Here is a 10566-nt window from a genome sequence, read left to right on the forward strand (position 1 = left end):
AAGAAGGGTATACAGATCTCTTCTCATTTAACCCTGACACCAAACAAGCCTCCAGGGCAGACAGGAAGATGAGACATCGGGCAGAGCTGGCTGGAATTCTGGTTCACCATCAGGCAGCAAGGTAACTTCCCCAGCTCTCAGTTTCCTCCTATCTGAAACGCGGTCATCATACCTGTCCCGGGTGGTTGTGAAAATTAGAGATAATGAACTTAAGTGACTACTAGCAGCTGTTATTAGTGTGATTGATCAGATTAAAATAATCAGGAGTGAGGAACAGAAGAAAGAGCTATAATTGAATAGAAATGGCAACAGAGAAGTAGTCATGGAAACAGGGCATGAAAGCACCCCTTTGGTGACAGAGGCTCAGAGAGAGAAAGAGTAGACAGCGCCTGCGCTTGGCTCCGCGCTTTGTGCGTCCGTGGGCAACTCGGGCAAACTCTCTGAGTTTCAGTTTCCACCTCTACCGAGTGGGTATTAATATCTGCCCTTCCTACTTGGCAGGGCTGCTGTGAGGACCGCATGAGATGGCACCTGCGTTTACTATGACAGGCAATGAGTTTATGCAAATGTGCATAATAGACAGGGACATCCTTTCCCCCTTATCCCATTTCCCAGGCGAAATTAAAACACTCAACTAGTAGAGCCACGTCAAAACCAGGCAATTACCGGCTGCAAAGCCTTTAAATAGCACGTGCCTCCTTTGGTCACCATGAACAGAAGCTAGTTAATTTAATCTGACATCGAAGGTTTGTTTCGGGCTTACCTCCTGCACCCTGCACTTTCTATAAACCATCCCTGCTTTGCGCTTCCCTCTCAATTTAGGCCTTTGCTTATTCCTCTCTGGAATGTTGTTCCATTTCATCTCCAATTGACCATCTTCTGCTCATCCGTGAAAACCTAGTTTAAATGCATCCTCGGCATGAGGAAGTGCTTCCCTTCTCCCTACACTATGTATCACCTTTTCTGAATGTCTTATCCCACCCAGCACTTTCCTGGATTACGAGTGCTGTGGTGTATGCCATCTCTCCCACCAATCTCTAGGCTTGGGGGTGCAGCAATGTTTCTTTTCATCCTTTATGGAGACCTTAGAGCATGGGACCTCTCAAGGAGCAGATGTATAAAACAGACGCAATAATGCATAAATTCTGTCGACCTGATAACTTTTTGAAATCATTACAACAACAGTAGTTGCCGTATTTTAAATTCAAAAGTATTTAAAATATAAAGTACAAGCTCCAAGATCCTAACACAAGTTTATGCGGGGTGAAAATAAATGAAGATGAGAAGATCCATTCGGAGGCTCCTGCTTTCCAAAGGAGACTAAAATGTAGTTTGGAAACGTGGGTTAATTACTTTCAAACATGCATCTGGCTTCACTGGCCTCAGTCACCACGAAAATGCTTCCAGGAGAGTGACAGCCTCAGCCCAGAGGAAGGGAGGAGACAGGGCGTCCCCGTCGTGCTGCAGACACTCAGGTGTCCCTGGTCCCCTTCCAGGCACCTCACTAGTCAGGTGCACGGCAGCGTCTGCGTCCCTGCCAAGGCACGTCTCTCTCCCAAGCATCCAGGGCTTCCACCGTTCTAGCCTGGGTGCTGCTGGCGCCCCTCTCCCAGTAGGTGAGACCCATGAACTTCAGCCCACTGCCCTCCTTCCTCAGTAAAGAGGTCTCAGCCTCAGCAGAGGGCTCTCACACTCGGCGTTCCAGGCAGAGCAAGCCGCAAATCGCTAAATTTGTACGGGTTAAAACTCCGGGGCTATTTCCAGGCCAAGGTCCACTCAAGAGCCAAAGCATGAAACTGCCCCTCCCAGGGTCCCTTTCATTGAAGCTGCTCTGTCGTCCCTGCCCTGGTCCACGGGGAGGCGGCCACGACCCAGAGGTCAACTCGCCGATCCGGGCACCCTCCCGGCCTTGGTCCCCGCCGCACCCCGCGGGTCCAGCTCGCTCACCGATCTTGGCCAGGGAGGCCAGCAGGATCCACAGGGTGATCTCGAAGGGGATCTGCACGTGGGGGTAATCCAGGGTGAACACGGGCAGTCGGCTCTCCTCGAACGGCGTCGTGCCCGGAGCCACCACGCTTGCGGGGCTGGGCGGGCTGGAGCTGGTGCCCATGACCCGCGGCGCGTCCAGCAGGGTCTCGGCCAGGGCGCCCGCCGGCCCCGCCACCTGCAGGAGCAACAGCAGCAGCAGCAACAGCAGCAGCAGCGGCTGAGGCGGCGGCGGCGGCGGCGTCCGCCGGCTCCGCCGGGTACCCGCCGGCTCCATGGGCTCGGCTCCCCCCACTGCCGTCGTCCCCGAGCTCGGCCCTCGGCGCGCTCAGCGCATCGCCCCGGAGCGGGCAGGGCCGCCCGCCGGGCCCGGCACGGAGCGGGCAGCGAGAGCCGCCGCCGCGGGGCCGGAGGTCTGCAGCGCACCGACCGGGTCCCCGCCGCGAGCGGGCGCGGCGCCTGGTGGGGGCGCACGGGACGCGAGGCCACGGCGCGGAGCCTCGGCGCCCTCAGCCGCCCTCCGCCGCCAGCCGCCGGCCCATGTCCCGTCCGCCGCCCGCCGCGGCCCGCGGGCGGGGGCGGGGCGGGGCGGGCGCGGCGCCGGGGCCGCGGGGCGGGAGGACGGGCCCGGGGCGGGCGCGCGACGCACCGGCCGAGCCCTTGGGCGACGCGGGGCCCGGAGCCGCGGGGGTGGCGGCCGCGCTCGCAGGGGCCCCACGACGCGCGCCGAAACCCGCCAGCCTCGGAGCCTGCGAGCTCTGGGCGGAGGGGCCGCGCGGTGGCCGGAGCTGTCCCCGCCCCGGAGGCCGCGGCGGGAGTCCATCCAGGGAAGGGGCCGTCGCGACCCAGGCGGCGCGCGCAGGGGACCCGGGGCGCGGGGCCGGGAGGAGACGCCGGCCCAGCCCGCGCCCCGCAGAGCTCCGTGCCCCGTAGGGAAGGTTCAGAAAAGCCTCCTGTCGTTCCCCTTCCTGGGCTTAATCAGGTCGCGCACAGGGCACGCTCTCGGGGCGCTGAAGCTCCCCGTGCAGAACTCCGGTTCCCACGCTCCCATCGAAGCCCTTTCTTTTCCACCGTGTACGGGTGTCACTCATCGGGCCCCTGTCGCTTCCACTTTTCTCCTCCCCGCCCCCGTCACGAAAAAGAAAAACATCCTCTCTGTTTTCAGGCTTCGAGGTGTCCATGTCCGCGAGCAGCAGAACCACCATTATTTCGTGGAAAGCCCGTGATTTGCCGAGCTCAGATTGACCGGCTCCGCTAATTACAGGACGGTCTGAGGGCAGGGCAGGGGAGGGGAGGAAACGTGGTTCTTCTTCTGCCCCCGAAAGAGCCTCATCCGCTAGCGCAGCCCGTCCTCCTGGTTCGCACAAGGCGTCTTAGACCTGCCTGCAATCTGCTGTCCCAGCATCTTTATCACCAGGAACTGAAGGGACCCTAAAAGCTGACCAGTTGTCTCTCAATTAACTGAAACCATTTTCCCTTCGATATTTAGGAAATAAAATCCTTCTCTTTTCTCATTTTTTAAAATGTGTCCAAACATGGGTCCTGCTATTACACACCCTGCAGTTCAACATTCAAAGCAGATTTTCTTTTCAAAGTTCTAACACAGGGAATTTGTGAAATGTCAGCAGAAGGTACAAGGAAAAAAAATAATAATAATTAATAATCCTCCACCTAAACAGAACCATATAAGGAACAGCCATCTTCGGACCTTGAAAGTAATGCAGAGACAAGTCCAGAATAAAAATGGGAGGATTCTAGGAGCTGGCACAGAACGCTTCACGTAATACTTTATAAAGCATAACTGTTTCAAAAGTGCAACAGAACAGAATGTAAGGATGTTCTATCCTCTTAAAAACAAAAAAACATGGAGCCATGCAAAAATCTGCCTCCTCTTCTCTATTGGAAACTTTCTGCTGGAAATTTGTATTAAAGGTGAGAGTCACATTCCTCATAAGGAAGGAGCAGCAAATGACAACTGCTTTAAAAAAAAAATGTGCATCTCTACATGGGAAGCTCTATGCAAGGTGTTTTGCTTGTATTTTTCTTGTTGTTGTTAATCATAAAAGCCAAAGAGATAGACATTCTTGTGCCCATTTTATAAGTGAAGAATTATAGATGCGGAAAGGTTTGAAAACCATCAGAAAAGCAAACAGACTTACCCAAGTTTACAGATCAAATAATGGTCCAAAAGGAATTCAAGCCCAGGCCTGTCCATGTAACACTCCTTCCATCCCACCCTCCACCCTGTGACTATTTACCCCAAAAGAGCAGGTCAGTTTCTCAGGTGCTTTCAAATAGAATAGTGGAGAAAATTTTAGGAATTATCCACAAAAGCCATAGCAGAATAAAGCCTTATTTCCAGTAAGTGACTCAGGCCAGTTCTACACATCGAGTGAAATAATGGTAGGACAAGGGCACATTCAGACAATAATTTCTAGAAGTTTGGGTCACATAATACTTTTAAGAATAATTGTGCCTCAGAACCAGGAAGATGAATGACAAATCGACGTTTCTGGGACCTTCCTGCCCATGGTAGCTGTAGTGACTACAGACTCCAGTATCACTTTAACTTTATGAATCTAGGCTAGTGCAGTTAAAGGTTATCAACCTTTTCTTACACTTGGAAAAATGCTCTTTTATTTATTCTTATCCGTGGAAGATGAACAACTTGGTTTAAAAAACACTTTTTTCATTTCTCCCCTAAAGCAAATAAGAAAGAGTTAAATTGCACCCGCTTGCTGACAAGGACTTGGCTGAGCCATTTCTTCAAAGGGCCCCATGACTGAAAGATCCCGTCTCTACTAAGTTAAAATCGTTAGTGGCTTCCTAAGTGGCAGTGGCCCCCCTGCACCACTGCGTGGCGCCAGCACCCTCTCCGCGGGTCAGCGGCCCCCAGAGCGTCCAGCCCTGTGTGTGAGCTTGATCGGGAGACCAGGAGACAGGGAAAGCCTCCATTGTCGGGTACTAGTATAATAGTCAGGAGAGTACCTAGCGATAGTGAGAACTGATATTCCACACTATTTATTCTTTACAGATTTTTATAATATTCACACCTTAACTCCCCCTTCTTTGAAATCTGCATCGCACAACCACGAACCCTTGGTTTCATAATAATATTTCAATTCAAAAATCTTTGCCTGTAAAAAGTTGACGCTTGTAGTACTGTTGATTTTTTGGGGTTATATTTGAGGTCTTAATGTCTGAACTAGCTTCCTTTTTTTTTAAGACTTAGTCCTCAGCAAAAAGCTGGAGCCCTCTTCTTAGAGAGCAGCCCTATCGAGGAGCATGCAGTGGTATTTTATTGGTTTTTATTGGTGGTTTTTATTGCTGTTCGTGGAATTAAATGCTTTTCTCTCTTTCGTTTTAGCCAGAGGTATTTGTTTCATTTCAGCAGAGAAATGTTTTACTATCTGAAAAGCTACTTTCTGCAAATTCAAGGTTATAAATGAGTGGTACTTTTGACATCAAAATCTCCTAGTCTATTTAAGATGAGATTCTGTTTTCAGATATTCAACCAGGAAGTTTTTCAGAGGCTCAGTTTTCCTCCACAAAATGAGAGACTTGGAATAGGAAACTTTCTTTCCTTATAAAAGACTTTACAGATCTAAATTTTGAATCCAACACATCTGTGTGAAGAGGACACACACCTAAATCCTTCCTCACCCTCCTCAAGCACCTTGATGTCACCTGTGGGAGGAGAGATGCCCTATCCTTTAAGCTTTGCCACGTTGTGTCTGAACTCTGATGTGCAATGCAGCCAGAAAGCAAAAAGACAACCCATAGGACCGTCTGAGTAGTATCCCACTGTTCCACCTAAGGCACACTCATTCATCAATTCAACATATATTTGTAGAGTCCCTGCAGTTGCTGGGCACCTGCAACTAAAAGTCTCTTGGTACCTTTGGAAGCCCAGTAAGTAAGAGCGCTTCAGGGGATTATGGGGGAGGAAACGTAATTTTCCCTCTACCCTTCTGAGTGTTTAGCTGAGACCCCTAAAGGTTAGCAAGGGAAAAACAAACAGAAGTTTATTAACATGTGTATCTCATGTATACATGAGAGATATCCAGGGAGAAATGATCTCTCTCCAGGGTAAGATTCAGGATGAAACACCATCTTTGTAGGGAAAGGGAAGTGGGGATGCAGCCTTTTAGAGGAGAATAAATTATTTTTAGGAAAAATGAATGGGCCCTTAGAAGAAGAGATGGGAGATATGACAGTTGGTGACACAGTTTGTCTGATGTCAACTTCTAGTCTCCTCTCCTGTGATCAGTCTTTCCTGGTTGAGGAAATGTCCAGGGAGAAGATTTATGACAGTTGAGTTCCTTTCAGAGGATCTGTCCTTGGGCAGCGAAGGGAAGTTCAGAGAAAGCCTCCCCCTGCACTGGCTGTTTTTCAAGTGACTACAGCTCAAAATCATCAATATACCAAGGTGGCAGATTTGGGGGCGGCATATTCTGCTACCCTTCGGGATCATGGCAAAGATGTTTCTAGAAACAGGAGATGGAGATGAGGAATATCTTTGCAAATGTATATTTTGATTAGTGTTCTAGAATTTAATCAATGTCCACCATAGTGGAAACAGACAGAGATATGACCAAACCCAAACCTGGATAAAAAGGAGCAGAGTTTAAAACACTGATCTTCATCTAAGCATCTCTGTCCACTTCCCACTCCCTTGAATCATGAGTAATTCCTTAAAGCTTTCTGAGTTTCCATTTATCTGTCCAAAGGTCACTGTTAAAAAGCATTCGTGTGAGGGCTTCCCTGGTGGCGCAGTGGTTGAGAGTCCGCCTGCCGATGCAGGGAACACGGGTTCGTGCCTCGGTCTGGGAAGATCCCACATGCCGCGGAGCGGCTGGGCCCGTGAGCCATGGCCGCTGAGCCTGCGCGTCCGGAGCCTGTGCTCCGCAACAGGAGAGGCCACAACAGTGAGAGGCTTGCATACCGCAAAAAAAAAAAAAAAAAAAAAAAGAGGAGGAGTAGAGAGTGAAATGTTTACAGTTTGAATTTATTTATTTCTGAATTTATTTTAATATATACTTTGGTTTATGAGAGAAGGGCTACAAAAGGTTAATGTAAATATTTTTTGAAATTTGTTCATTCAATATTCATATTCATTCAACACATGATTATTCAACTGAATTTTTTAAGACTTTGCAATAGCTGCTTATAATTGCACAGCAGAAAGTGTTTTCATTAATGGAACTCATTTTCTCATGGGTTGGTATAAATCTTACATGGTAACTCAAGCTCAAAGAAACTTCTGGCTGTAAAAGCAAATATCAAGTAAGTTTTACTCCCTAAAACTACTTATAAATGCATGTTTTATGATATGCATTTAATATATTCAAGTTCTTCTAGGTTAGAATACAGATTTAATTTTATGAAAAATACCACAGTAGCTTTGATAAGTATAATTAGTTTGCTGTATTAGAAATAATGATGATATGAATGATAATATTACCCTCTTATTGTATTTTAAAATTATATGTCCAATAAAATAAACAGGCTATAAACATCCGAAGAGGATTCCTTTATAAGAGGCAATATGGCATCTTCAACGTAAATAACTCAAATATGCCCAACCACTGGCCCTAGGAATGAAATTTCACATCATACAGTGAGGCTCTCTGAGAATTCTATTGAGGAAGTAAAGTGACCCTTCTGTAAATATTCCCTTTTCTGGAATAATTGAGCAAATATTAGACTTATTAGTGCATATTATTGTTACGGTCCCTTTGATGATTCAACTTAAATTTTATACTTATACTTATTATATTTTTGTCTTGAATTGTTCTTTATAAGTGTGAATATCTTTCTTATCCTAGAATTAGTTGAGAAAAAAATGATACACAGGTACAAATGAATGAATGGTAAGGAAGACATGGTAGTTATCATGAAGGTGCACGATACTTACGTGCATCCTTAGGTGGGCACATTTCTGCAGCTTCCCAGGTCTCAATTTCTGTATTTCTTCATTTATGAAATTGAAGTAATAATGTCTACTGTAGAGAGCTGCTGTCAGGATTGACTGTGAAAATGTATGTACAAGCACCTGGCCCAGATCTGCAAAGAGTACACACTAAATGAATATGGCTGTCTATCCTACATGGCCCCTGGAGGTCCCTGCCAGCCCCAAGATTCTCTGTGTCACATGATGCAATGCTTAGTGACCATCCATACTGGTCAATAACACTTGGGTCCTCTATGAATCCCAGAAAATCATAAGAATATATTTTCAGACTAGGTCTCATTTCACTTACTCAGGGGATGCCAGTCTGCACTGGTAGAAATATACCTCCTTCACAAGTGTGAATAGGAAATGCAATTCTTTGCCTTTATGGATCCAAGGGACTTAGATTGTCAATGGTTCAAAATTAACTTGTAATTTATTTCTATTTTTTTTAATTATGTAGGCACTATGGAAACAATCAGATGGAAATAAAAATAATGAAGGTGGAGGGTATAATTGGCCAAAGCGCCAGTCTTTATCATGGACTCAATCCACCATTTGCCTTTGAATCTGTAGGTACACCGTACATCAAGAATGGCTAAACCCTATTGCCTATACAAATAAAAAATTAACTTTAGTTCTACTAGACTTCATTTCAGGTCTATTTAGGTTTAAATTCAGGCTTTGAGTTCTAGATTAAATTCATGCTTATTTGGATTCATGTCCAACTACTTGAAAACTCTGACCTAGTTACTAATCTAAGGAGTTAATGGTTCAATTATCCGGGAACCCTGTGTAGTCCCTGACGTTAAAGGCTATCAGAAAGGACTTCCAACAACTATTTGTTAAGAATATATGAGCTATAGCCATCAGGGGGGCCTCCAGGGAAGAGTTACACTGGGCCTGGAACCCTGTTTTCCCAGATGTTCATGCTCTGTGATTACATCACAGGCAGGGACCAGATAATCCAGGCTTATAAACTAGCACCCAATGAATCACTGAAGCCGAAAGGGCTCAGAATCCTTTTCATCAGCACTTACAGAGGGGTGTGACAGTCTCCACAATACGAAACAGTAGAAGAAACAAGGAAGCAAAATGTCCATAAACCAGTTCTAAGGAATAGCGTGTTCAACGCCTCTCCTCTCATAAATTAATCTCCAAGCAACTGAAAAAGAAGAAGCTGAAAAAAAAAGAGCTGGGTCTTCCTCTTACGGGGGAGCACTTACACACGTGCACACACACAAACGAACAATCTTTTCCATTCCAACACTTGCATTTACAGGCAAAGAGAATGAATAAGGTCCTAAAAGATGCACTGACTTAATCCAAGATCAGCGCCACATCCCAGTAGGAAATTCTGACCTCCTGACTCGGTAGCTTGGTCTCTTGCCATTCAGTTTAATAATCCTTATAGTTGATGGTCCAAGAAGGTTAATGAACCTTAAACATTTCCAGGAATCTATCTGGAATTGGCTGGAGAATTTTCCACTTGAATATGAATAGAGCATAATCATGGAAGTTGTGCAAACAATGAGATTCCACACTACTAGATTATCATTTTGAAATATTATATGTTTATCAAGGAAAATGAGATTTAGGAAGAAAGAATTAGCTAAGAGTTTATCAGAGTAAATGAGATTTAGGAGAAGAGAAACGCAAATGATTTTCTGATCCCCCAGTATGCAGAATAGCCTAGTCCATCCTCCTGACCTATAGAAAAGAAAGAATTGTAGAAAGTTCTTGTTAATTTTCCATGAAAATACAGCTCACTCAGGAGTTGAAACCAAATCAAGCTAACTCAAGAAACTTTATACGGCAACACATACACACACACACACACACACACACACACACACACACACCCAGCTCGGTGGTGGCCTGGATTCTCAGCAGGAAAGTCAAGCAGGGCCTTTACTGACACCAGCACCTGCTGCCTTTCGTGCCCTATTTTCTAGACGCCCACAACTTTGCCTGCCTCTCTTAGGGAAACAGCTGCAGAGAGGAGCCTTTGGTGACTAAGCAGAACAGTTCCCATGTGGTAAAGCTTGGGACAAAGGTCAGCTGTGATAAGAATCTCCATAGCTGTGGATGAGGAAGAAACAAAATTAGAAAAGAAATCTCAACCCAGTTTTCCCCACACTCTGTACTTACCCACTTAATGATGTCCTTACTATTTTTCAAACTTCCAGTCTATCGACAAGTGGAAAAAATTTTAATTATCTGGATGAATGAAGTAAAAGAAAAGAAATGGTTATGCCAATTAACACACTTCCCCCCCCAAAAAAATTACCTGTATAATTACTTCTCTTTTCCATGTAGTTTTTCTGATGAAGAACTGATCTCCAATATAACCCCAACAAAGGCAGTCACTCCCCATTCCTCTATGACTCTCTCATTCTGTGTATGGTCCATACTATGAATTGCATTTAAATGCATATCACACACTCTTAAATTTATTTATTTTTTAAATCACTTCTGTATGTTTATGTGTTTTGTCTTTCCCTTTGTATTTTCACAAAATAGGGTAGGGAAACTAAAATTATCCCTTAGGGTGGGCAGGGACTGTGCCCTGTGCTTTTCACACTTTTTTTTTTTTTGCGGTACGTGGACCTCTCACTGTTGTGGCC

The 10566-nt window shown here is 46.0% G+C and overlaps 2 protein-coding genes across 3 annotated transcripts in view; one reads left to right on the forward strand and one right to left on the reverse strand.

The window, feature by feature from the left end:
- SLC9A2 (solute carrier family 9 member A2) overlaps positions 1-2530 on the reverse strand; it is an 85788-nt gene extending 83258 nt beyond the window's left edge. Inside the window, exon 1 of one of the 2 annotated variants that reach the window (XM_004277734.3) lies at positions 1948-2530. In XM_004277734.3, the coding sequence (XP_004277782.1) occupies positions 1948-2263 (316 nt within the window). In that variant the 5' untranslated portion in view covers positions 2264-2530. The remainder of the gene's footprint in view (positions 1-1947) is intronic. The other variant, XM_049696070.1, reaches the window with a different exon arrangement.
- On the forward strand, positions 2262-3212 carry LOC125960871 (translation initiation factor IF-2-like). The gene has a single exon (XM_049696218.1). The coding sequence runs from the start codon at positions 2262-2264 to the stop codon at positions 3210-3212; it is 951 nt and encodes a 316-aa protein (XP_049552175.1).
- Positions 3213-10566: the final 7354 nt, after the last annotated feature.

This window comes from Orcinus orca, chromosome 13, assembly GCF_937001465.1.
Source record: "Orcinus orca chromosome 13, mOrcOrc1.1, whole genome shotgun sequence".
Taxonomy (NCBI): Eukaryota; Metazoa; Chordata; class Mammalia; order Artiodactyla; family Delphinidae; genus Orcinus; species Orcinus orca.

What these genes read in the sequence shown, in the direction of transcription:
- LOC125960871 (XM_049696218.1), top strand. Translation starts at nt 2,262, where the DNA reads ATGGGCTCGGCTCCCCCCACTGCCGTCGTCCCCGAGCTCGGCCCTCGG.